This window comes from the organism of the source record quoted next, unplaced genomic scaffold (genome assembly GCF_019419815.1).
Source record: "Pyrus x bretschneideri cultivar Hongxiangsu unplaced genomic scaffold, Pyrus_bretschneideri_v1 Contig48, whole genome shotgun sequence".
Lineage (NCBI taxonomy): Eukaryota > Viridiplantae > Streptophyta > Magnoliopsida > Rosales > Rosaceae > Pyrus > Pyrus x bretschneideri.
In genome coordinates, this window is record NW_025999785.1 from 1,226,287 (window position 1) to 1,252,927 (window position 26,641).

The following is a 26,641-nucleotide window of genomic DNA, read 5'->3' on the forward strand; positions in this document are numbered from 1 at the left end:
CTTACGCAATAAGGAAGTTCTTTTCTCCAAATGTCGTCTCAAATCTTCCTGCAACGCCTATCACATGACCTCATGTATTGAGAGAGTTGTTCTCCAAATATAGCCCAAATGCCCATCTCTTTAATACTGTTTTTGTAATTTGACTAGTGAAGTTTTTCTATAACACTTATCATGTGACCTAATAGTTCTAACTTTAGAGTTACCTTTTTCTTCGGCCTCATCTGGGCAAACTATGTTAGGGCTTGAAGAAGCCCATTCCAATGCCAATGCATGACCTAATCTGAAAAGAGATCCTCTTCAGATCTTACCTTCCAAAACTCGGAGATTAAGTAATTCGAATCTTTAAAATTTGATCCAATAGTTAAAAACAGAGAAGTTAGTAAAAACTTTTAAAAGCTATAATAATTTTGAACTGTTAGATCAAATTTTAAAGATTCAGATCACTTGATTCCTGAGTTTTGAAGAGAGAGATTCGAAGAGGATCTCTTTCCACCTAATTTGGTGGGAAATAAAACAAGACCGTAGAAATCAGGGTTTTGTCAAAATTAAGAAATGTCAAAGGTTTTTGGTGTCTAAATTCAAAAATACCCAAGAAATCAGGGATTGACCTGAAGAATTGCATCCAATTAGAAAACAAGTGGTAACAAAAATGCCACCAGTAAAATAATCACATAAAACTCTGTAGCTAACATCATCTAATTTTAGCCATTCTTGCAAATTTACCACCACCTGTTTCTGGAAAGAGTTCTCCACTTCATGACCTAACTTTGCCTCAAAATTGCATGCATGCTAGCAAAAACTCATGGCACTTGCACATCAGACTACCCATCTAGTGACTATTAATCTTTTCTTTTATCTTGTATGTTCTTCATCAGCAAACAATGTCAATGGTGGCGGATTCAGCGTCGAACTCATTCGCCGAAACTTGCCAAATTCACCATTCTACAATCATAATACATCTCCTCCAAAGAGCTTAAGCAATCGTTTTCGACGTCTATTGAAGCCGTCCAATCCAAACATACCGCAATCAGAAGTGAGACGCGACTTTGATGGCGAGCATCTCATGAAGTTTTCCATCGGAACTCCACCTGTGGATATTTATGGGGTTGCAGACACAGGCAGCACATTAATATGGACGCAATGTGAGCCGTGTATCGATTGCTACAAGCAGAAAAATCCCAAGTTCGACCCGAGAAAATCGTCAACTTATAGGAACGTTTCATGTGGTGCACAAGAATGTAATTTACTCATAGATTCTGGCCCTAACTCTTGCTCATCATCTTCTGATCATCGTCAAGAGCTCTGCAATTACAATTACAGTTACGTAGACGGTGCAACTACCATTGGATTACTTGCGAAAGAAACAATCACGTTGAAGGCCGCATCCGGGAAACCAATTCCCTTACAAAATATTGTGTTTGGTTGTGGACATAATAATACAGGAGAAACGTTTCAGGAGAACCAAATGGGAGTAGTAGGGCTTGGAATTGGAAACATGTCGTTTATTTCCCAAATTTCCCCTGCAGTTGGAGGCAAAAAGTTCTCCTACTGTTTGGTTCCATCCCATGCAAATCCCACGTCCATAAGCAAGATGAGTTTTGGGAATGGGAGTGAGGTTTTGGGTGAAGGGGTGGTCTCAATGCGGTTGATCTCCGAGCTTGACAATAACGCTTATCGCGTCATGATCGAAGGCATGAGCGTTGGAGACAAGTTTGTGCCTTTCAATTCATCCGGTAATGGGGCTTTGCCAGGGAATACTATTCTCGATTCCGGAACACCAAACACGTACTTGCCTCAACAATTTTATGATCCTTTGGTGGCGGAGTTGAAGAAGCAGATTGCGATGAGCCCCAATGAAATAATGGACCCAACTTTTGGGACACTTGTTTGTTACAACAACAAGAACATTTTCAAAGGGAAAAAAATTACCGTGCATTTTGAAGGTGGTGCTAAGTTGCAGTTGACACCAAATCAGATCTTTTTCTACCACCAAGAGTTTCAGAATTTCTGTTTTGCAATGCAGAATTCAAGTTATGTCACTCGTGATGATTTTATTGTTTATGGGAATTATGTTCAGTCTAATTTCTGGATTGGTTTCGACCTAGAAAGAATGGTGGTTTCGTTTAAGCCAACTGATTGTACAAATAGTACTAGCAGTGTTATTGCTACTCCCTTTTCCTTTTCCTCCACTTATGTTTTGAATTTTCTTTTATTTGTAATTTTGACCTTCTAGAAAATTAGAAAAAATGGTGTATTGTGAATATTTTCTCTATTTACCTTTTTCAACTTACTTAGTGTATTTCTGCATGCATGTTAGACAAGTCATATTTAAGTAACTGCACAATTTACGCTTTTAACTAAGATGGTCTTTGAAATTATCATAACTCTTTACTTTGGTTTCTGCAATTTAAAATCGATATATAGAATTGATCCCTAAGATTATCCATCATCAATCATTTTAGTCATTTCATCATAAATCTCTGTTAAATTGAAAAAACCACCAATTTAAGGAGAATGATTGATTTGACAAAAATATCCTTAATTTAAAGGATATTTCTCACTGAATGATCAAAATGATTGACGGTGAACAATCTTAAGAACACTTATATCGATTTTAAATCTCAATGATCAAAGTAAAAAATTATGCCAATATCAAAGATCATTTTAGCTAAAAAACCTTACAACTTCTAGATCAATGGGATTCTTAAAAATAGACACAAATTAACACGCACGTGTTCGAATCCATCCCAGATGTATCAGAAATTCATACAAATGAATCATAAACGTGTTCAAAGTTTAAGTTTTTGTAAATTTTATTTAATATTTTAAGTTCAAATAGATTTTTTCCATATGGCATATGGACCTGGAGAAGTCAAAAGTTTTGAAAACCCAAAAAATGAGGTTCAAGCTTTGACCAGGGTCGACAGTAACAGCAGAACCTAATAAAACAAGTGGCATGCAGCTTTTCACACAAAAACGTGGCCCCTGTGTCCTCTTCCAATATTCTAAAATTAAAAATATCACCCCTTTCTAAGATTAGAATAAGAACTCCAAGGGTTACTAATGCATTTTTAGCCATTAACACAACCCTAGGCACCTTCTATTTTAGCACTAACTAGGAAAAATGCCCGCGCGATGCTGCGGGACTTAAATGCATCACCTTAAACTGTATTGTATTGTACAATTAACAGGACGAAACAGAACGTTTTGATTTCCTAATAAATAGAAGAAATAGAAGTAAAATATAGTTTACAGAAATATTGCCCTTGTGGTCAAGGTGATAAAATATATATCTTCTAGGTTAGCTACATGTTGTAGTTGACAAAAAACATAAAAACTGTTTTGTTCTTATTCTAGCATCTAAGTTTCCAAGCACGAATGTGCAAAAAACACGCAGTTGTTGAAGCAAAAATGTTGATAGCCAAAAACATGTAGAACTGCCTGCAACAGTCGATTATGGAGATTGCATTGTTCACTTTTCTTTAGAGTGGATATCTTCCGCACTACAGCAAAAAATATAAATCATAGTTTAAGAAACGCGACCAAATGTTTTTCATGTAGGCGTGCATATGAAAGAAATGAAAAAGAACAAAATCACCCATATATATAATACTTTAAGTTTAAATGCATCCCAATTGTGGGTTCCAACATCACAGAAAGAATGTCTTATACATAATTAACAGTACGCCCGGCATCGGTTCATCCTTTCGTATTAATAGTTATTGTTTGCAGAAACCTCAATTACCTTACAATCTATCATCATTGACATATAGTTCATACAAAATGGGACATCATAACCTGTCTTTGGCCAACAACAGTTTTTCCAAAATGAAATCAACTATTACTGCATTAATTATGGGTCCATCTAGGCAATTCATTGAATTCACAGAGCCGAAAATTTCCCTAATTCGCTGAATTTACATACAAATGGGACAAACAATAAAACATACCATAATTTTGATGACAACCATATTAATCATCCTTAATAGTATAAATAATTCAACAATGTGAAAAATATAGGTCATGTAGAAATAGAACAATCAAAGTTCTCTATTTTGATCAAGAAAATAATGGTCAAAATTTTAAAGAGACAGAGCCTTTTATAGTAAATTTTATATCCAGAAACTCAAAACCAAACATGTTCAATTAGCAAGAAATTCTCTACATGATACTCGAACCAAAACCGATGAATTTTTGTTATATGTATCATAAATAGAAATGATGGCATCCAAATTCCATTAGTTTAATATTTAGAAACACTTAGTCATTAAGTATATATACTTGCCAAAACTCATTCAGACAATATCAATTTATGAATTACACGTGTAGTCAAATTGATTATGCGTCCTTACCCTTTCCTTACCCCTACGCTTTAACCCTTGCATAAAATCCTCCCTTCTCTCGCTCACCTTTGTTCTATCTCTGTGTGTGTGTAAATCGCAAAAAACAAACCCTGAACTAAAACCCTCAAATCCCGGCTAAATTCTTGCACAATTTGGTCGGAGATTCTTTATTTCTCCTTGCAATTCCTAAACCAAATGTGGTAAATTTTATCTGAAAGAGACCCCTCTTTCTACAAATGGCACAAAGAAAATGGTTTCGAGAAATTATGCTAAAGGGGAGACTAATCAGATGATTATGCTTAGAACTATAATGTTGTTTCAATTTAAAAAAAAAGTGTTAACTGATTGAAAAACCAAACCATTTAAAGAACCAGTAGAGATCACAGTAACAACATTGTAATAAAACTAAGATCTAAAAAAGCATGTATTCAAAAGTAAATTAGTTCGATCATGCATAAAGCAAGGCAGTGACGGAACATTAGCAGCTAAGGTAATCCACCATATTAAGGCATCATACAGATTATTATACTTTGTTTGTCAGCATGGGAACATGTGTCAGAAAAAGAAAAGGAAAAATATATAGGGTAAATTTAAAGGCTATTTGAAAAGTTTAATATGTTTGTCTGTGAAACTCAATGATAAAACTTCACAGTCATGCTTTCCAAGAAGAAAAGAAAGCAAATAACTGAAACCATTGATAATTCGAAGCAACAGAGCAGATATTATTAAGATTGAAAACGCATTCCAGAAAGCATGGGGAAACTGTAAAGGTAACAAAAACTATGATGGTGGAATGGATTAAATCCATGAAAGTGCAACAAAGAAAGGGTAAATCTGAGAAGGGTTTAACTGACGACCAGTCTTTTATACTTGATAATGTTATGAATTATCAGCTGGATAAAGCTGTTAAAATGTGTTTTGGAATCAGTCGTCGCACAACATGTTTATTTACGCTGTTCTTGTTTAACTGCAAACAACTGCGTTTTATTATTATGTTTCAGTTTAGGTTTGATGGCATGAATATTTGTTACATCACACTAACTTATGACGTAACAATCACACATTGTACTGTTATTGCAGTCATATATATTCAAATTCTACTGTTATCGCGGTCATATATATATATATATATATATGCATATATATATATGAAAAGGACGCTATAATTAGATAGCTAAATCTAATCCTAATGTCAAAAAAAAAAATGTAAGAACTGTTATGAAACCAGTGTTAATTAATATACCTCAAAAGTCAAAGGGCCAAGTGCTCCAGCGATCGATCTAACTTTCTGAAAATCGGAAACAAAGCAAATCGATTAGCACTAACTCACAGAACAACAATGAAAATAATACCTCAGAGACAATAGCGAAATTCTATTAGCAGTAAACACACACTGTTGAAACAGGGATTGTAGCAAAGCTATACCAATTAGTAATATAATATAGGCATTAGTTGCAGGTTCTGCAAGTATTATCTGTAGAATTTAGCAGGTTAGTTATATACTTTATCTGAGATAGTAATGCAAATATCATACCGAAGAAACATATATCATCCAGTATTTCTCATCTAAAATTTTCCGATCCAAAAAAGACAATAAGGAAAATTACGCAACTTCAGAGTACAAATGTTAAACATGCTACTTCAACCGAAATAACTTCTAGATACAATGAGAAACACATGCTCATTCTAGAAATGGAATCCAGGTAAAACCAAAATACATAAAAACTGCAATAGTTAAACTGCAAGCTAAATTGATTAAGTGTCCAGAAGATAAACACACCAATTTTCAAACAAAGCAAAGAAATTGAAATTGTCTCATGAAAACTAACTAAAAGTTTACGTAATGTCTTTGTATTATTATCTAAGAGGCGAGATAGAATGTTAATACTACATGACACAAAAACAATGCAATATCTACATGTTTAGGTAACACCATCCTATCATGCTTAACAACTGGAAACGCACAATCTAGTTTACAAAAGTAGGGGTTAGAGTATGAAAACCAACTAAACAGACCATGAAAATAACTAAAAGGTGGTATTTGCCAAGGTGTCTAAACTTCTATATATATATATATATGTGTTTGTGATGTAAAACTAACTTCATCAGGGTTGTAGTTGAACTGAACCAACAAATCTGTGAGCTAATTAAATATTCACACACATTATACTCATAGACACTGCACTCACACACTCTGATTATAAGAAATGAAAATGAAAAAACAAATGAAAGCTAACATATGTCTTGGCCAACATATTTATAAGATATGGATGCCAACCAGTAAATAGCTAGGAATTTACCTAAAGAGTCTTTAGCCACAAAAATCCCATTAAAGAATCTCAACATGTTCCCAAAACATTAAAATAGTAATGCAACTAAAAAATTTCCCCAAACCCTAAAACCCACAGAGCATATGCCCTACTCAACAAAGATAATTAAGAACAACAATTGCAGGATCAATAAGGACTCTGTGAACTGCAAGGATTAAGAGTGCAGGAAAAACATTACTACTGGTAACTTAACAGAGAGAGAGAAGAACCTGCAATTAGGTTTTCTCAAAAGCGAAAATTGCAGAAAGCAACCAAGAGACACAAAAAATTTAGCTAAAGAATGTTAGCCACCAAAATCTCATTAAAGAATCTCAAAATTTTTTCTAAACATTAAAATACCAAAGCAGCTCAAAATTTTCCCCAAACCCTAAAACCCACAGAACATAGCCTCTACTCAACAAAGATAACTTAAGAACAATTGCAGGATCAATAAAAACTCTGTGAATTGCAAGGATTAAGTGTGCAGGAAAAACTATAATCTAGATAAACAAAAGAAAATATGTATTAAAGAGCACCAAAAAGTCAAAAACTTTAAAGGCTGCCAAATAAATTTGTATTCAAGGGTTTGAACCCATCGATCTAAGTGCAAACATAAAAAGCACAAAACATAGAAAAATAAGTTGAGAGATAGTTTAGAACATTGCAATTGAGGCTCCTCTCAGTAAATATATACACATATATATATATATTTTAAAAAGAACACATGTATACCCTGCCCTGTAAGAAACATGTTAAGCAAACACCCATCTTATCAATGGTTCAGAATCATAGTTTGATCACATATGCCAAACTATAAATCTAAACCATTGATAAGGTAAACTTTTGCGAGAATGTGTGGTCCATATGCACTGTCTGGCAACATAACCACCTATGTTGCCAGAATGTCTAGCAATAGGGCATTACGCTACATATTCAAACGTTGAGAAACCATGGGAGAAGGAACGACTCAGAACTTGGAAGTAAAATATGAAAATCACAACTCAAAACACAGATTAATAAATGTTATTTCAAATTTTCACAAACAACATAGCAGATAAGGAAGAGTATAGAAAATTAGAGAGAAATTCAAACAGAGCAAGGAAAACTAACTATGCATACCATAGTCACCAATAATATACCACAAAAGATATATACATTTGGTGACAATCATACATTTGATTCCTACAATATTTCATGTCTTGCATAAAAATTAGAAATTAAAAAAAAAAAAACACAACAAAGAAAAGGGTACCTAATACTTTCCGTGCAGCTCTTCAAAAGGCAAAATGCTTTAGATCCTAAGGACCAAGCAAATATAAAGGCATTCAAAAATATCAAAGAAAATCAACAATGCATGGAACAAAAATTAGAAATTAAACACCCATCAAAGGTTGTGAAGAATGCTAAATCCAACTAATTCGAAACATAAAGTAAGCCGAAAGTAATAAAACTTATAAATTCTATATAAATTATAATCCTTTGGAGAAAATCTCCAATATCCATTATCCAATTAATTGTATTAAAAAACCTAGCAAATCTCCATTAAATTAAACACATTTTGCAGTAAAGTATCCATCTTTTCACAGTAAAGCAATACAAAGATCATGAGCAAGTAAATCTGGAACACTACCATCAAAATTCCAGCAATCAATACCCATAATTATAAATTTTGTCAAACTTAGTTGCTACAGTGTTTGACAATGATCAGGCAAAAACTGAATATTTCGTGGAGCCGCAAATGTTCTATCAGAAAAAATGAATAATCGAATTAGTTGACTAAATTTACGGAACAAAAAGAGAAGAGGGGAATGGAGGAGATCAGCAGAAGGAGACGAAATCAGATTGAGAGTCTGAGAGTCAATTGCTGAATTTAGATGAACTGACCTTTTTTATGACAGACAGTCAAACTGGAATGCACAGGGAGAAGCGGAATAAGGAAAAGATGATGGTTCTCAGATACATCAGCACTCCCTGCAAAACCCCAAAAGCAGAAGATTAGAAAAAAACCCAAAATCAGTGGCATGGTCCTCGTTTCTCCATTAATCAGTAGCTAATGACCTAACGAAAAAGAACCCAAAACAGACTGGTTAAATTATGGAAAGTGCTTATAAAGCTCATGAATAACTTTCAGAGCCTGCATAGAAATGGTATAGCACAGATAACAACAAACAATAAAACTATGCACAGTATAAGCTAAATCCGATATGTTACATTCCACACACACACACAGATATGTCGAAAACTCAAAATTATTATAGAGTAAAGACAACTATATTATACAATCAACTTTGAAGTGTTATCCATTGGTAAATTTTCAGTATTAATTCTATTGGATTATTCATAAGAAATGAAGAATCCAAAACTGCATCAATTCTTAGTTCAAAGTTCAAACCAGCAGCTACTGTCATCCATATGAGATTAAGAATCCAAAATTGCATGAATTATTTCATTAAGCAACCAAACAGGGGATAACACAAATTGCAAGGTAAGAAAGAAAGATAGAAACCTGGAGGGACCCAAAAGGAGCAATTAAATAGCAGTACATAATGACGGAATTTCAATGAAAAAATATGAATAGGTGGAGGGGGTCAAATTCAATCCATGAGAGAAAGAATTAATATGTAACACATACTTTCTTAATTAAATTTAAAAAAAATAAAAAATAAAAACTGAGCTCTGGGAAAACCTAAACCTATACTTCTTGAACTTTAGGTCACTCAAGATGATGTTCAAAAATTTTCTTTGAAGAAAACCCAAAAGGAGCAATTAAATAGCAATACATAATGACGGAATTTCAATGAAAAAATATGAATAGGTGGAGGGGGTCAAATTCAATCCATGAGTGAAAGGGTAAGCATATACCTGCTGCTAGGAAATCCAGATTCCAGTGGTTGATACTCTTTGTTTCTGAAAAAAGTATGTATGTTTGAGCTGCAGGGATACATCACATAGGAAAAAATTAGAGGGAAAAAGAGTTTGTATTTAAACACAGTAAAGAGATTTGTATTAGAAATTACTTTGTATAAACGAAATTTAAAATGGATAGACAAATACCTCACTAATGGTTTGTTTGGTGGCTGTTGTGTGAATGGATGGTTTGATGTGTATAGTTGTGTTGGATCTACATGCATATCAAGAATCAAATCAAAAGTTTATCTCAGAAATATAAAAGAAGCAAGAAACGGAAAACAACCTAGCAACATATGGATATTAGAATGATGTGAAGTGGAAAAGGAAGCTGAAGTTGATTTGTTGATTAGTAAATAGTAGGAAAGTATGAAAAAACACATAAATGAGCACAGTGCAACCCCTTTGTTTATAAATACAGAAATATCAACCTAACAGTGAACTAAACAGGCTAGACACCCTAATTTAAAAACAATAAACTTAAAAAGTAGGCTTAATTTTGTTCCCTCATAAGCAAAGGGAAAAAATTCTGAAAAACACAAATATAAACAGTGTAGCCTCCTAATTTAGAAAGACTAAGAGTAAAGTCTAATAGTTAAGCAAACAAATTTTGAAATATCTATGACAGCTTTAATAAAGGAAAGGGAATGGTAAATCAAACAGTGAACATATAATTTCAAACAAAAAACTGTATAAATTTACGTTTTTTTTACTTAATTTTTTAATTTTTCGGTCAACCATTAATCTTGCTGTAAATTTAGGTGTTTTCCGTTTGTGTTGGTCCAGCTGCTTATACTTGTCAAATGTTGGTTCATCTTATGCAAATATTGATATACTTAACAGCTTACTGCCTATGGGTAGTGGAGCATCCCAAATTAATCTACATTATGGTTATTAGAACAATGGATTAGGTTGTAGGATAAGTTTTAACATCCAGCTAACCCTAGAGCTGAACTAAACAACCTACAAAAGACAAAGAGGAAACCCTAATAGTTAACTAAACAATATAAAATATCTATGACAGCATTAATGAAGGAAAAAATATCTATGACAATTTTAATAAATGGAATGGCAAATCAAACAGTGAACAACAATTAAAAAAAATAAACTGAAATAAAGTGAATCTAAGGTGACCTAAACAATCTACAAAGATCTATGACAATTTTAATGAAGGAACATAAAATCTGTAACAATTTTTAAACTGAAAAATGATGAATTATACACAAATTGATGGAGAAACAAAGAAATTATATCGGTGCAAAGGCCTAATTTACAAAAACAGAGACTTAATCCTAGCACCCAACCGAACAAATTATTAACATGCATTGCAATTTGAATGAAAAAACCAAATATGAATGGCAATTTTAACAAAGCAAATGGCAAATCAGAAACAAAACAATTAATCTAAAAGAGTTCATGACCTTTTGAATGAAGGGAGAAAGATGAAAACGCAGACCCTGCCATTCCTCCCTCGCCCATCCCCTCATCACCGACTCTGTGCGTAAGCCCTTGACCCTAACGAATGCACATACGCATGCTTTTCGTTATGTATCTCTCTCCCTGTTCATCCTTCTCTAAAATCGCAGAAAATCCCAAGGATCCTGGCAGAAGACCTAGCTAAATCTCTCTGTCAGTCAGTGGAAACCCGTAGCTCCCGTATCTATCCAATCTGTCAGTCTCTCTATCCCCATCCTCTCCACTCCCTCTGTCCCCTTCCTCTCCTCTCCGCACAGTGAGACCCAGCTGTCTCCGAGTGAAAATGGGGAGCCATCGTCTCTCTCCAATTTGTCAGCCGGTTTGTCCCCCTCCCCTCTCTGTCCCCGAGTCAAACCTTGAGATGCAGAGGGTGGAAATCGGGTTTTAAGGCTGGGTGGTATTTTTGTAAATATTGAGAAAGTTGGGTAAAAGCAGCCGAGTGGCAATTTTGAAAATAAACTGAAATGTGGTCCAAATCACTATTCATATGAATAGTGCCAATTTCCCTCCTACTTTAGACTAAAGTAATTGCACACTTTCTCTGTTCTCTTACATCTTCTTTCCTGAAATTGAATGTAATATATGGCATATGCAGATGTAGTGACTATGATTTTGATCATTTATCTAATTCTATATTATAGTTCAGCTATAAAAGTGGTGAATTCTGATGTTAATGACGGGTTTAGTATCAAACTTTTTCGCTAAAACTCTCCAAATTCACCACTTTACAATCATAATCATAAAATTTATCGACATCGTATGGATGAAAGTACCCCACAATCAAAACTAAGGCTTGACAAGGAGGGTGGTGAGGGTGCACAACTTATGAAGCTCTCTCTTGGAACTCCACCCTATGAGATTTATGCAGTGGCGGATACAGGAAGTATGATGTTGTGGACGCAATGTGAGCCGTGTCCGAATTGCTACAAGCAGAAAAATCCCAAGTTTGATCCGAAAAAGTCCCCATCATACGCAACACTTCCATGTACTGCACAAGAATGTAGTCATGCTAATGACACTGGCTACACCTCATGCTCAAAGGATGATCAAAAGGTCTGCAACTACAATTACACTTACATGGATGATTCAATAACGCAGGGGGTGGTGTCAAAAGAGACAATCACATTCGGATCCAGCTCCGGGAAGCCAGTTTCGTTCAAAGATGTTGTGATAGGTTGTGGACACAACAATACTGGGAAAACCTTTGGCGAAAACGAAATTAATCGATTATTTCTCAACTTGCTCCTTACGTTGGAGGCAAGAAATTCTCACATTGTCTCGTGCCCTTTGATCCGGATCACCCCAATGATGCAAGCATCATGAGTTTCGGAAGGGGAAGTGAGGTTTCGGGTGAAGGTGTAGTTTCGACTCCATTAATCACCAAACATTGCAAAACCCAATATTTTGTCACGGTTGAAGGAATCAGCGTCGGAGAACAGTTTGTGCCTTTTAACTCATCAGGTTCGGTTTCAAAAGGGAACATGTATCTCGACTCGGGTACATAAGTGACAATGCTGCCACAAGATTTTTACGGCAGATCGGTAGAACAAGTAAAGAAGACGATGAATTCGTCACTAAAACCAGTCGAAGTAAATGACGAGTCTGGAACTTTGCTTTGCTACAACACCACGGAGAATCTCAAAGCACCATTATTCACGGTTCATTTCGACGGCGGTGCTAAATTGCAGCTGTCACCGGCACAAACTTTCTATCAAAACAAACAACATAAACTACACTGCTTTGGAATGCTTAACTCGAGTCATACCATAGGTGAAGGAATTGGTCTCTATGGAAGCTATGCTCAGTCAAATTTTTTGATCGGTTTTGATCTTGAAAAGATGTTGGTCTCCTTCAAGGCAGCTGATTGCAGAAAAACTAGCAGTACTAGTAGTTCTAGTCCTAATAGTGCTTTTGCTATTCATACTTCTTATTTCTTCAACTACGTTTTCAGTTTTATTTTGATTGTAATTTTGAGAATCAATTAGTTGAAGGAGCATATGGGTGTTTACGTAAGCATTTCTTTTCCAAAAACTAGACATTTTTATGATTAATGCTAAAACGTACTTTAACTAGCATCCTAAGTCCGCCTTCCTGCCTCCAGGATGTTGGAGATCAAAAAAGGCATCCCATGACGAAGAAACATTTCACCTGCACATATATAATGTTTCAAGAAAAATATTAAGTCGCAACTTAATGTGCCAACCAAAAATATAAGACGTACAACAGCAAAACCAAAATGTAACTAGTTTTTTTGTGCTTTTTAATAACGAGACCGGGCGGAGTTGAACTTCGAAGCTCTCCCAATATTTGGATGGAAAATAAAAAACTACAAAAGCTTGCTTGAATAAGCTTACAGACGTACTCCATAAATTCTTTTTTTCACTTGCCCTTATGGATCTCCAATGGAGAAACTGTATACAAGCTCCACGGCTAGTCTCTGCTCTTTGGACTAGTATGGTGGTTCTCGTTCTTGAAGAGGTAAAACACTCCATATGTCGTAACACGCGGAGCGTGACATTTACTTTTATAAAATCCGTATAACTTCTTAAAAAAGTTCATTCTTATGAATAAAGTACCATTCAAAGAATGCATTTTTGACATAAGTAGGTTCGAACTTTCAATGTCCCTACTTTTTCCTATATCCTCTTTTTCATGCAAAAAATTACCATTTCCTATATCCTCTTTTCATGCAAGACATCGATAGTGTGTAAGCGGGGAATGAATTTAGGACCTTGATCGGATGAATGGATAAATTAATGTTCTTAATTACTTAAGTTATTTCCTGCTCTATTTTGTATTCTTAGCCATATTCACTTACATATGCACTCTTGCTTTAATTTGTATCCTTATTCAATTCCTTTTGAATGGAAAATTTTCAATGTGCTTAGAACACGGTCCGGTACATCAAATGTTATATTACAAGTGGTTGAATTTTTTTTTAAGTATCCAACCACTTTATAATGACACTTAGTGTACCCGGCTGTGTTCTGAACACACTGAAAAATCTCTCAAGTTCAATTTCTATGCCACCTAGGACTAAGATTAGATCTTCTTGGTTTTATCAACCGGTGGTGATGGCAGAAGACCCAGTAATATTCCAAGCCAGGAGCCAAGTATTTACTCATGTAAAATGTAATTAATATGGATATTATTATTACTGTGATATTAAGAAAAAAAAAAGTTGATTACCAAAAAAAGAACTTGAAACCAAAGAAACGAGGTTCTTGCGCATGCATGCTTTGACCAGAAAAGCGTGGCCTGAAAACCTCTCCCATGCAAATTTTCTAAAAACAAGCATTGCTAGCTACTTTCTTATTAAACCCATCTTTGCAGTACTTTTCTTCTTCTTCAATCTAAATCCCTCTCCTAAGCTCTCCTATGGCAGCTGCAGGCACTATTGCTTTATACAATCATATGATTTTGATCACTTTTCTAATTTATCTGTGCCATAATTCAGCTACATCTAGAGTAGCAGCTTGCAGTGGTATTAGTACTAATGGCAGGTTTAGCATACCACTTACTCGCCGAAACTCCCCAAATTCGCCATTATACAATCGTAACAAAGTTTTTCGGCGTCTCATGGGACCAGCCGGTGACCAAAACACCCCACAATCCGAAGTAACACGGGACATCATAGACGGTGAGGGTGCACACGTTATGAAACTCTCAATTGGAACTCCGCCATTTGATATTTACACCGTGGCTGATACTGGCAGCTCGCTCGTATGGACGCAATGCGAGCCGTGTCCAGGATGCTACAAGCAGAAAAAACCCATGTTCGACCCGCGGAAATCCTCGACGTATCATATCATCCCATGTTATGCGCCAGAATGTAATGCTACTATTGATGATTTCTCATGCTCAAGAAGTGGTGATCAAAATGTTTGCAGTTACAATTACGTTTACATGGACCAGTCGAAGACACATGGAGTAGTCGCAAAAGACACGATTACCCTGGTGTCCGGATCAGGCAAGCCGGTTTCGTTCAAAGATGTTGTGTTTGGTTGTGGACATAACAACACAGGGGAGAATTTTTCTGAAAATCAAATGGGAATGGTAGGGCTTGGCCTTGGGAACACATCACTTGTTTCTCAAATCGCTCCCTACGTCGGAGGCAGAAAGTTCTCCCATTGTCTCGTGCCGTTCGACCCTGATCACCCGAATGCTGCAGGCACGTTAAGGTTTGGGAACGGAAGTGAGGTTACTGGTGAAGGAGCGGTTTCGACGCCTTTGATCATTAAGGATCAAAACGACAGGTACGCGTACCAATATCATGTGACAGTTGAAGGAATCAGTGTTGGAAACACATTTGTGCCTTTTGACTCATCGGGGTCGGTTTCGAAAGGGAACATGTTTCTTGACTCTGGAACACAAGTGACAGTACTACCACAGGATTTCTATGGCCAATTGATGGAACAAGTAAAGAAGGCAGTTGATCTGAAACCGGTTCTAGTAGGTGACCCGAAAAACGGAACTCGGTTTTGCTACAATACAAGCACGTTGGATCATCTCAAAGGAGCGACATTGACAGTGCATTTTGACGGCGGTGGTAAAGTGCAATTAACACCGGAACAAGCCTTCTTCCATACCGAAGATGATGGATATAAGCTGTTGTGTTCTATGTTGATGAATGCCACCGAAGTTGCAAGTGAAGACGTTAATGTTGCTATCTATGGAAGCAACGCTCAGTCGAATTTCTGGGTCGGTTTCGACCTTGAAAGAATGACGGTCTCCTTCAAGCCAACTGATTGCAGAAAGAGTAGTGGAGATAGAAAGAGTAGTGGAGATGGAAAGAGTAGTGGCGATGGAAAGAGTAGTTCTACTGTCATTCAATTTTCCTATTTTTACACCTGCCTTTTTAATTTTCTTTTATTTGTAATTTTTTCATTGTAGAAAATCGTTCAAAAGAAGAAAAATAATTTCCACACACTCTTTTCACGACTTACACCTCCATTGATTCTCTTCTTGACTTATTTAATTCAAAAATTAGAAATAAACAAAGAGTGTGCAAATGAAGAAACGAGATGATTGGAAATTACTTCATGAAAGAATATGAATATGAAAAGAAAAAAAAAACAAAGAATTTAGGGGGGTGTATTCAATTGGGGTTTTGAGGGATTTTTATTTTTATTTTAAAAGAAGTTTATAACATTCTAGGTGTATTCAATTAGAAATTGATTTTAAAGAATTTGAGAAAGTTAAGGAATTAGAGGGAATTGGAGAGATTTCATAGTGTATTTTAAGCATCCACAAATCTCACGTCGTCCCATGGATTTCAAGAGAATTGAATCAAAATTTTATATGGAATTTTTACAAATCAATTAAACTCCATAAAAATCCATGAATTTATAAATCTATTAAAGTCTCTCAAATTCTCAATTTAATACACCCCTTAATATATAGAAGGGTTATTATACAAAATGGTACATGAGATTTGTATGATCAATAGAAATGATCTTTGAGATTGAAAATCAATAGAAATGGTTCCTGAGATTGTCTACCATCATGATTTTGTTCATTCCGTTAAAAACTCTTTGGGCAATTTTCAAAACTTTGTAACTCAATCGATTCTTAATCAAATTCGACTCATAATATATCAAAATGAAGATAAGAAAGTATAGAACAAGATTATACCTATTTGGAAGCCCAATGATTACCTGAGATGATTGGAAAATAGCCTGAAAGGTGACTGATCCGCAGGAAAACTGGAAAACTCGCTGGAAACTGGGTAAACTTTAAACATTCATAACTTCTTCAATACTCAACGAAATCGAGTGATTAAAAAACGAAAATCATACTTCTCAATGACACAAAGAGAATGGTATCTTTCTTTACTGCTAACTCTCTGTGGTTTGGCTAGAAAACGGCTCAAAAGTGGCTAACTCGAAAATGGTTAGCCACTTTTGAACCGTTGTCCGACCAAACTACAACGAGTTAGCCTTCAAAAAAGGTACCATTCTCTTAATCTCATCAAGACGTATTATTTTCGTTTTTGAATCACTTGATTTGGTTGAGTATTGAAGAAGTTAGGAACGTTTAAAGTTTATCTAGTTTCCAGCGAGTATTTCAGTTTTCCTGCGGACCAGTCACTTTTCAGGCTATTTTCCAGTCATCTCTGGCAACCATTGGGCTTCCAAATAGGTATAATCTTATTCTACACTTTCCTATCTTCATTTTGATATATTATGTGTCGAATTTGGTTAAGAAACGATTGAGTTACAAAGCTTTGAAAATTGCTCAAAATCGTTATTAACGGAATGACCAAAATCATAGATGATGGACAATCTCAGGAACTATTTCTATTGATTTTCAATCTCAGGGACCATTTCTATTGATGATGCAAATCTCAGGGACCATTTTGTATAATAACCCTGTATAGAACAAACATATGATCTAGCAGATAAACTCAGTTGAAATACCAGTAAAATCTGACAACAGGTACTATACATATTGAACTGGTAAACGATGAAGACAACATGAGATGAAAATTTTATTTGTTCTTTCAGAGATTTCGAACCCTACGATCAACAACAAAAGAGAAACTTTCATTGTTTTACCTAGAAAACGAGAGTTTTATTGGTTCTTTCAGGGATTTGGAACCCTACGACAATAATTGAGGACCATTACAAAATCTTTAGCCGAGGAGCCAACTGTTGCCGGTACCCTTTTCGTTGTTGGTGCTGTTCGGCACCACATCTCAACTAGGGTTTCTAGATGCCATGTTGGAAGCACTGGCTGACCCCGACACAGTATCTCCACCTACAAGGAAAAAAATTAAAACTTGAAGGCTTGAAGCATAAGTGGAAATGAAATCACGCCCTATTGCTTCTTTTATTGAAAATTAAGAGAAACATTCGTTTCACAATGCATGCAATAAACATCAAAGTGTTCCAATGCGTCGCGTAGAAAAATGCTATGGCACTCAACTCATAGCATCCATGTCAGGGAAAATGCACGCTTTGTGTATAATAGGAAACAGAAGAGAGCTCAGGTTGCAGTGTCAAAATATGGTTTGATATATCAAACGCGAAAATGAATTTCTAGGTTTTCATGAGCAGCCATAGTAATGTCAAAAATTCGAAATCTTCTCAGCTTTGTAGGAAGACAATCAAAATATACTCACCTCATTTTCACTGCTAAGTTCAAGTTTCATCGCAAGGTACTTCTGGATTATTGATACGGGCATTTTACCATCCCTACAAATTAAAGAAAAAGTAAAGTCAATACAACTTAGTCCCAATATAAACATGGAAAACGCTTATGCAACTTAAAAGCCAAATGGAATTTTATCTCCCACGCTGTAATAACAAGCTAGATAACTGCAGGAATCCAGAATAACAAGTATGAACCACTCAAAAATAGAAATATTGCAAGATTTAATACTTGTGTCAACCAAAACCATTTTTTAATCATGGATCGATGAAGATTTATTGAAATAATTTCTCAAATACTTCTTAAATCTAAACCTTGAAGCAGCTACTTATAGTGCTCACTAACAGGAAAGTAGTCATGTAGTATTTTCAATATCGCTTCACATTCATGATTTTTTAAATTCACAAATTGGTATGGATTTGGAAAGACTTGGGGAAAATATGTGGTTCAAATATATATTTGGGAAGGGCAGTTGACTCAACACTGTTCTGCTTACGTTTCTGGTGTATACCATTCTTACCCGTTGATGATATATTTAAACCATGTGACAAGTTTACACACGGTAAAAGATTAAGAAATTGTAACCTAGAACCCTAAAAAAACCATAGACAGACACACACAAAGCTGAACACACATTTTGGTACTCGTTGCTCTGTCCTATACACGTTTCAGATGATTAAATCACTAAGATATGACAACGGATCAGTGTAAAACAACATTACCATAACATGAAAGGAAGTAAAAGGAATACAGAAACTAACTTTATTTTCAAGCAACATGCTGATATCTGTGGCAATGAAATTTCTCCTTTCCTGAAGAAGTTTACCATCAAAATCAAGGATCAGCATGAAAGAAATCAAAATTAAGCTCCCAAAATATGAAAAACCATATGAATTTTATAATCAATAGAACATCTCACCAGTCTTCAGATGCAACCAAGGAGAACCAAACAGGAACATTTCTATACTTAGCCCCACATACATCTAGCATAGGTTGAGTTGAGGCACTTGCTTCCCCAGATGCTGCTACCCTCTTCTGATTAGCTGCGCGCACCCTTTTACGTTTCACCGGTCCTGATGCCCCTGCTCCATTACTATTATTTTTTCCTCTTGCATTCTGGTTGGCCTCCTTTTTTTTGGTTCTGGGCGTATATGCATTCCTGATGCAGTCCAGAGCATTTGGCGATTCTCCTTCTGCCTTATTTTGAGACATATAAAGTTCATTATCAAGGGAATTGATTGGATCTGACGTGGCATGCAACCCTTGTGAATTTGGCTTCGAGGACTTGGTTCGGTTAGCAGCCTCTACAAGACAGTTTAAGGGCGTCCACAGGTCAGCTTTCCCTTCTGTTATTTCAACGTCATTGTTCATATCTTTGTTAGGATTTCGCTCATATGAATGCTCAAGCAAATCCTGCATAATTGAATAAACATGTAAAAATATATATCGTTAACAGGTTTCAAATGTCCCCCAAAACTATTTATACTACCAGACAACAAATTGCTTCAGACACTACTTCACATTGTATGTATGTTGCCATGATGTCCTCGAGAGTCTCTTTTTTTCCATAATTTATCCCTCATTGGTCGGAACAATTGTAGTTCATTACTCATGTTGGACTGTAGGCCATGGATCACCGTCTCACATCATCTACCTTAACTGGGCAGGTGTCTCGTCATTCTATGGTGTTTTTGGCTTTTTCTTATTTCTATTAAACAAAAATGTCAAATCCACTCCAACATCGCTATCATGTAAAGACATTGTGAATGTATCGATAAAGAAAAATTCACGGTACAATAAGTTAGGGGGAACATGAAGCAAAACCCTAAAACAGTGTCGGAAAGCCAATTAGAAACAGAGAATGGAAATGGGAGAGTGGGAAAAGAGGACCCCTGCTCAAACCAACAGCAAAAGTCAAATCTAGAGGATGAGAAATCACTTGAAACAACTCCTAAAAGAAGTGAACGTTTGGGCCCCAAAAGATCATGAACAAAAACTGCACCAACACACAGAGGACAAGAATCCCACCAACGAACCCCAGTATGATCAACATCAAAGTTTGATAAGCAATCAGCTACCTGACTGCCTTCCAATTAATATGAGAAACCCAAATCCACATGGAAGAGAGAATGATGCAACAGTTAGATAAACCAACCGATAAATGCAAGGGCACCTGGCAAGATCTTTGGGGTTTTTTTTACTTGAAAAAGGTTGAGCGTGATCATTTTCACTCAAGCTTGAGAGAGAATGTTGAAGAATAAAGTAACGAAGACCAGCTAGAAAATCTTATTTCGTACCATAAAAGAATATTGGTTTTCCTTTCTTTTTACAGGGTTTCCTAGTTCATGTACGAGTGTGACCTGATTTCCGAAGTGAATAACTTGTGTTAGAGTTATGATGGATGTATCATATTTTCTAACTGTTTTCTCAACATAAAGCATTGGACTTGTTTGGTTTTGCAATGAAACTAAACATAAATACTATTGTTTCGTGCGAATAACCAAAATCCTGCCCCCCTTTACCTGGCTCTTATTTCGTGCGAATTCAACAAGATTACCAGTTGAGTTAGAGCTCACTGGATGGTCTTCTGTAGAATCATCCTTCTTTGCAGGTTCTTCAGCAGAAAAACTGCATCCTCGTAAAGCAGCACCCTTTCTTGACAAAGCTCTTGATCTCTTTCCAGTCATACCTGACTGCACTGGAACTTTGGGGGCACTGACTACCAATGAAGATAATGATCTCTCCTTCCTTTTCACTGGCAACGAAGATGGCGTAACATCAGGATCATTAGCTTCAGGCTTGTTGGCTTCAGGTGCATCAACTTTCTTTCCTTTAACAGGAAATATCTTGGCTATAATATCGTGCAAATTATGGTCTGGCCTGCAGATCATCAAACAACTTCCTAAGCATGTGTGAAACATTTTAACGTAATGCTCCAGCGCACATTTACGATATTGTGATTGGAAATTCAGTACAACAAAAAAAACTATTGACTTGTATAAAATCATATGACAGAGTGCAAGTAGGCACCCTAATAACAGATATTGGTATCTTGATAAAGCATTAATTATGGGATAAAAAAAATCTGCCTTTATCTCAGTCTGGAAAGTTTCAAATTATTCTGATGATTGATAAAACATCAACTTTCTAAGCAAAACCACAGTTACGTCGTTAATTTTTTTAGAACCATTTACCAAATCTACTTTCTTTCCCTATTGCTAAACGATAATAAACAAGCGTCGATTTAATATCTCCCCTATGGTAGGTTGGGAAGCAGGGCAATGCGACTAACACTACATAAGTATAGGAGTCCACTAACTTCACTTCTATAAGTTACCAACAACACCATGCATTTACCTAAAACTGGCTAACCAATATGTGAAATTGTAATTCAAGGGAAGATGAAGCGTCATCGGTTCAGAATATAGGTACATTTACCTGAGTTTTTCGACAGGTAAAATTCCGAGATCAATTTCACAGACGGGACAGCAGTCCCCCTCATCATCTGATAACTTCTCGTAAATGCACGTCCTGCAAACTGGTTTCGAATTCAACATTTTACAAAAGTAAGCATTGAATTACAGAAATAATCGACAAAATTCTTCGAAAACAAAGCCTTCTCATTCAATTCTATGGAAAGGCATGGCAATAGAAACAAATTAAACAAAAATTCAAGGAATGACACGAAAATTTCACGACGTGCTCAGGTGTTGATCAACACAAACAAGAAAATCACACATTTTAGTGTCCAAATTGCAGAAACAATCGAAAATTTGCAACCAAAACACAAATTATGCAGAAATGGAAAAACAAGAACAGACCCAGATCATAAAATTAGCAGAAAATTATGAAACAATTAAGGGAAGAGGAGATTAAAAAGGAAACTCACACGTGTGGAGGCAGAGTGAAATAGTTGTAGCCTCCTTCAACAGCTTATTACAAAGAGGGCACGTCATGCATGCCTCCAGTTTCGCCCTCTTAACTTTCACCACCTGACCACCACCATCACCAGCCGCCATCTCTTCCTCCACCTCCTCAGTCCTTATAATCTCCGAACCTCTGTGTCTACGTTCCCCTCCCCCACCCCCCCAAACCACATTCAACGCCCGACCCGACAGAGACGCAGAGGTTTTCGTATGATTATGCGAGGAAATTAAGGAAAGGGTGGGGCTTTGTTTTGGGTTTCATCGGACGTGTCGGATGGTTGGAGGTGTCGGATCTGAGGGGAGTGAAGAAAGTGGCGGGCTTTTGGGGCGAAATTAAGAGAAGGGTTGTGATTGCTTGCGGGAAAATCACGTTCGGTTTGTTGGGGATTTTTGGACAAGGTTGAGCTTCGATGAAAAAACACGAGCGAGAGAGTTTGGAGTGAGAGAGAGAATGTGCGTGTGTGTGCGTGTCTGTGAGAGGAGAGAGGGAGTTTTGCCTGTGATTTTGGTTTTACCAACCCTCTTGTATACACGTTACACGTAGCAGTGAGTGGGCCCTGCACCTAATAGGTCTAGGTTCAAATATTTTCTTCCAGGATAAGGTGGTTTTTTTTTTTTGGAAAATGACGGATTTGTTACCATTTTAGGTGGCATGCTTATCCAACATGTAAGTTTATTTCCATACAACAAAGTGACTCTATTCGTTGTTACAGTAATATCATGTGATTTGTTAATCTTTTGAATCTTTTTAAGTTGGTGTCGTTTTAACAAGTTTTTAACGTTGTGAATTATTTTAGGAGGGTGTATTCAATTGGGAATTTGAGAGATTTTAATAGATTTATAAATCCATGGATTTTTTCAGGGTTTAACTGATTTGTTGATATTCTATGTAAAATTTTGATTCAATTCTCTCGAAATTTTATGGGAAAATGTAAGATTTGTGAATGCTTAAAACACACTACAAAATCTTTTCAATTCCCTTTAAGTCCTCAACTTTTCCAAATTCTCTAAATTATAATTCTAATTAAATATACCTTGAATGTTATAAACTTTTTTAAAATTCTAATTGATACACCCGGATTTATAAGCATTTTAATAAACTATTTTAAAATCCTGATTGAATACACATTGAATTTCAGATAATCACTTAAAATCCTGATTGAATACCCCTAGATTCATTAAAAGAATTAAAATGTCTCAAAATCCTAATTGAATACACCTTCTCTTAAATTGGCAGCGATGTAATAATTGTTTAATGTTGTTAAGCATTTTTGATTGCATACTTATTCAAAGAATAAGTTTATTTCTGCAAACAAAAGTGACTCCATTCGTTATGACATGCTTATTTTGTGTGAATCGCTTTAACGATAAGGCGGCCTTGGCATTGCCATTTCCGTTGGTGCTGCACCGATCAACACTCCTCACTGTTGCTTGAACTCCAATCCCGGCGTTTGTCACCTACACACACACACACACACATATATATGCATACATACATTACGTAAGATTCTATAATACGGCCCACAAGTCGTAGTTGTTTTGCTGTGGATTATAGAGAAAACTTGTCGCTCTAACATTCGTCAGCTCTTTGTCTCCATGCACTGCCCGCCATGGCCAAAACACAGATCATCGTCTGAACTTCCCGGCCATTTTGTGAATAGATTATCAAGGAATTGCTAAAACATAGCTTTGAATATCCCTTGAATACGTTGGAATTGTAAGATGACATTGAAGATAAGGTGGGAAAGCTTTTCAACCTTGTTGAATGTTGGTGATGCAGTAAGATTTATAAGAAAGAGAAATCGAACGAAATTCCAAAGTTAGAATCCACAAGGAAATTGAGTAAATTCAAGTTTATTGAATAATAGTCGAAAAGATGACAATTCTAACACCCAAGCGGTGTATTTATACATCCAAAACATAAAACCAAACCCATAAGAAAAAGTTAAAGAGAAAACAAAATAAACAATTAACAAACTGCCAAAGTTATCCCTATGTCAGGAGCAAAGCTACCTACACACAGTTCTTTTGAAAATGACATATTATAACCCTAATTCTGATGCCAAAACCCTAATTTGCAATCCTTGGATCATGTTGCCTGCTTTGCACTTCTTGACCTACTCTTCAATCCAGTCATCCATCTGTTCATCAATTGGACTAATTACTTTTAGAAACACAGTTAAACAAACACTACTGAAAGTGCTTAATCTAGAAGCCATAAAAGCTAAGATAAAGCACATATAATTAATCAAAACCCTACCCCCGTTTACTAGCAACTTATTTTGAGAGGTCATTGCATGCGCAGGAGCTCACTGGATAATCTTCTGCAGAATCATCTATTTCTAGAGGTTCTTCAGCAGAAAAACGGCATCCTCCTAATGAGGAAGGTGTAACATCAGGATTATTAGCTTCGTGCTCCCTAACTTCCGGTGCATCGACTTTCTTCCTTTTAACGGGAAATATATCTTGGCTATAATTTTGCAAAATATGGTCTGGACTGCAGATCATTTAACACGTGTAATTAAGAACATTTCAACGTAAAGCTCCCGCACACATTTGCAACATTATGATCGAAAAACTAGTACAACGAAAAAAACTACGCACTTGCGTAAAGTCATATGACAATGTGCAAGAAGAAACCTTAGTTACAGAAATTTTAAATTTGTTAACAATTTTCAATGCAAAACCACAATTAGGTCATGATTTTTTCCAGAACCATTTTCCAAATCTGTTTCTTTTCCTGTTGCTAATCGATAATAAACAGGCATCGATTTATTATCTTCCCTACGGTACTCTTTTTTTTTTTTTTTTTTTCCAAGAATAGAATTATCTGCCCTATGGTACTTAACTTTGGGAAGGAAGGTAATGTGACTAACAGTACTATATACGTATTCGAGTCCACTAATTGCATTTCTGTAGGATATTTACTTTCAAAAGGGATAAGGTTTATGTCTCCCCTCTTTTCTTGTATTTCATTTTTCTTGCTCAAGGAGGGGTAAGGTTTATGTCCCCTCCTGACTAGGTGTAACTTCTTTTTTCATATCAATAAATTTCTCTTGTACCTTCCATGTTTTCCTAAAAGAATAATAATAATAAATGAATGAAATAAAAAATTTTGGTAAATCCTTAATAATGAACCCAAGGAACCAGCGACACGATGCATTTACCGTTAGAATATAGGAACATCACCTGAGTTTTGTCACAGGCAAATTGCCGAGATAAGTATCACATACTGGACATCTGTCCTACTCCTCTGACAGTTTATCGAAGATGCACTTTCTGCAAACTGGTTTCGGATTCAGCGTTGAATTACATAAATAATCGAGAAAATTCTTCTAAAAGAAAACCTTTTTCTTAAAAATTACAAGAAATGATACGAATTTTCGCAACGTCTTCAGGTGTTAATCAGCAAAGACAAAAAAAATCACACATTTCAGTTTTCAATTGAGGGTAGAGGAGATTAAAAAAAGGAAACTCACACGTATGGAGGCAGAATGAAATGGTTGTAGCCTCCTTTGACACCTTATTACAAAGACTGCACTCAAGCATGCCTCGATGATCTCCCTCTTCACTTTCACCACCTGACTACCACCAGCGGCAGCCATCTCTTCCTCCTCCTCCTTAATCCTCATTATCTGAGAAAGACAATGCTTTTTTGTTGTGTATTTGTGCTTGCACTAAAAACCTTTTACCAATTCTGTTGTATAACACGTAACATATAGTGAGTAAGCCCTACACCTAATAGGTATAGGTTCATATATTTCAATTTTATTTAATGTTCTTTCCTTTTGGGTAAGGTTATTTGAAAACTGATGGATACCTTACCATTTTTGGTGGCATACTTATCCAAAATATGGTTTTATTTCCATTAAAGAAATTGACCTCATTCATTGTGACAGTTATATGTTGTGAGTCATTTTAAGTTCGCGTCTTGTAATAATTGTTTAATGTTGCAAATCATTTTAAGTTGGCGGTGCCGTGATAATTGTTTAATATTGTGAATTGTTTTAAGTTTGCGGCGTTATGATAAATGTTCAACATTTGAATCATTTTATATTGGCAGCGCTGCGATAATTCTTTAACAATTTGAATCATTATTGGCAACACTGTAATAATTATTTAACATTGTGAATCGTTGTAATAATTGTTGAATGTTGCCAATAGTTTTAGGTTGGTGGTGTTAAGATAATTGTTTTCGTGCAAAAACCAATGTGTCATTAATCGTTTTAACTTGACCGTAATATTGTTTACGTAATTTTAATATGAGAAGATTCGAATCATCAGCTAAACATGCAACATAAAGGTTTTTTTTTCTAAAAAGAACAAAGAAATTACAAAAAAAAACTTCTCTCCTCGGGCAGCCAACACCAACAGAGTCCCAACAAGCAGACCAAATACGGGACTCAGAAGAGAAAGCTTGACCCATAGCAGCAAGGGCATGGGCAACAAATTCAATTGACCTCACGGAACACATGATGGAAATCAATAGCAACGAAACGACAACCAAGACTCTGGATGTTCCAAATAA

The 26,641-nt window shown here is 35.8% G+C and overlaps 3 protein-coding genes, 2 long non-coding RNA genes and 1 pseudogene across 5 annotated transcripts; 3 read left to right on the forward strand and 3 right to left on the reverse strand.

Annotated features, from left to right (window-relative positions):
• Window positions 1-802: 802 nt before the first annotated feature.
• On the forward strand, window positions 803-2,233 carry LOC103954483 (aspartic proteinase CDR1-like). Its single transcript, XM_018649191.2, has one exon. The coding sequence runs from the start codon at window positions 803-805 to the stop codon at window positions 2,231-2,233; it is 1,431 nt and encodes a 476-aa protein (XP_018504707.2).
• Window positions 2,234-8,360: 6,127 nt separating this feature from the next.
• Window positions 8,361-11,556, reverse strand: LOC108868234. Its single transcript, XR_001954348.2, has 3 exons — window positions 9,707-11,556; window positions 9,515-9,583; window positions 8,361-8,623 (listed from the first exon to the last, which is right to left on the reverse strand). It is a non-coding gene; the product is annotated as an uncharacterized LOC108868234 (long non-coding RNA).
• Window positions 11,557-11,617: 61 nt separating this feature from the next.
• On the forward strand, window positions 11,618-13,020 carry LOC108867730 (annotated as a pseudogene).
• A 1,393-nt stretch (window positions 13,021-14,413) lies between these two features.
• LOC103954484 (aspartic proteinase CDR1-like) lies at window positions 14,414-15,928 on the forward strand. Its single transcript, XM_048568304.1, has one exon. The coding sequence runs from the start codon at window positions 14,414-14,416 to the stop codon at window positions 15,926-15,928; it is 1,515 nt and encodes a 504-aa protein (XP_048424261.1).
• Window positions 15,929-17,429: 1,501 nt separating this feature from the next.
• On the reverse strand, window positions 17,430-22,609 carry LOC103954390 (E3 ubiquitin protein ligase DRIP2). Its single transcript, XM_009366213.2, has 7 exons — window positions 22,077-22,609; window positions 21,626-21,725; window positions 20,710-21,067; window positions 19,107-19,600; window positions 18,949-18,999; window positions 18,159-18,231; window positions 17,430-17,794 (listed from the first exon to the last, which is right to left on the reverse strand). The coding sequence occupies exons 1-7, from the start codon at window positions 22,204-22,206 to the stop codon at window positions 17,621-17,623; spliced, it is 1,380 nt and encodes a 459-aa protein (XP_009364488.1). The 5' UTR covers window positions 22,207-22,609; the 3' UTR covers window positions 17,430-17,620.
• Window positions 22,610-23,951: 1,342 nt separating this feature from the next.
• LOC103954391 lies at window positions 23,952-25,778 on the reverse strand. The gene is made up of 3 exons (XR_007252296.1): window positions 25,593-25,778; window positions 24,374-25,399; window positions 23,952-24,254 (listed from the first exon to the last, which is right to left on the reverse strand). It is a non-coding gene; the product is annotated as an uncharacterized LOC103954391 (long non-coding RNA).
• Between the last annotated feature and the right edge of the window lie 863 nt (window positions 25,779-26,641).